Consider the following 536-nt stretch of genomic DNA (forward strand, 5'->3'; position numbering starts at 1 on the left):
GTCAAGTCGTGCTGATACGGGGGCGGGATGCGGGAGCCCGAGGGCGAGAGCTGCCGCAGCCTGGGTGTGTGCAGGGCTGGTGGCAGCGGTGGAGGGGAGGAGCGTGGCGATGGCACGGCTGCGTCCTGCGGTTCCCCTGCCTTGTCCGTGCCCCGCTTCTGACCCTGCCCTGCTTTCCCCAGACCCCTTCAAGCCGTTCATCATATTCTCCAACCGCCACGAGATCCGCCGCATTGACCTGCACCGGGGGGACTACAGCGTCCTGGTCCCCGGGCTGCGCAACACCATCGCCTTGGACTTCCACCTCAACCAGAGCTCGCTGTACTGGACCGACGTGGTGGAGGACAAAATCTACAGGGGAAAGCTGCTTGAGAACGGGGGTGCGTAGCCCTGGGGGGGCCGGATGGGTGGGAAGGCTGGGGTGCAGATCTGGAGTGGGGTGCTGGCAGTGGGCCCTGGGCACCCCGCAGTGGTGTCAGCCCCAGCCCCGTAGCGATCCCGTTCTGCTCTCCAGAGTGTCTCATTCTGGAGGAGTT

General features: G+C 65.9%; 1 protein-coding gene across 1 annotated transcript in view; it reads left to right on the plus strand.

The window, feature by feature from the left end:
• The window catches only part of LOC104490270 (low-density lipoprotein receptor-related protein 1-like), a gene marked incomplete at both ends in the record, with an annotated part of 6278 nt that overhangs the window by 1712 nt on the left and 4030 nt on the right, over positions 1 to 536 (plus strand). The window contains one exon of the mRNA XM_010132533.1: positions 183 to 384. Coding sequence (XP_010130835.1) covers positions 183 to 384 — 202 coding nt within the window. The remainder of the gene's footprint in view (positions 1 to 182; positions 385 to 536) is intronic.

The sequence above is a fragment of the Buceros rhinoceros genome, unplaced genomic scaffold, assembly GCF_000710305.1.
Source record: "Buceros rhinoceros silvestris isolate BGI_N320 unplaced genomic scaffold, ASM71030v1 scaffold20753, whole genome shotgun sequence".
Lineage (NCBI taxonomy): Eukaryota > Metazoa > Chordata > Aves > Bucerotiformes > Bucerotidae > Buceros > Buceros rhinoceros.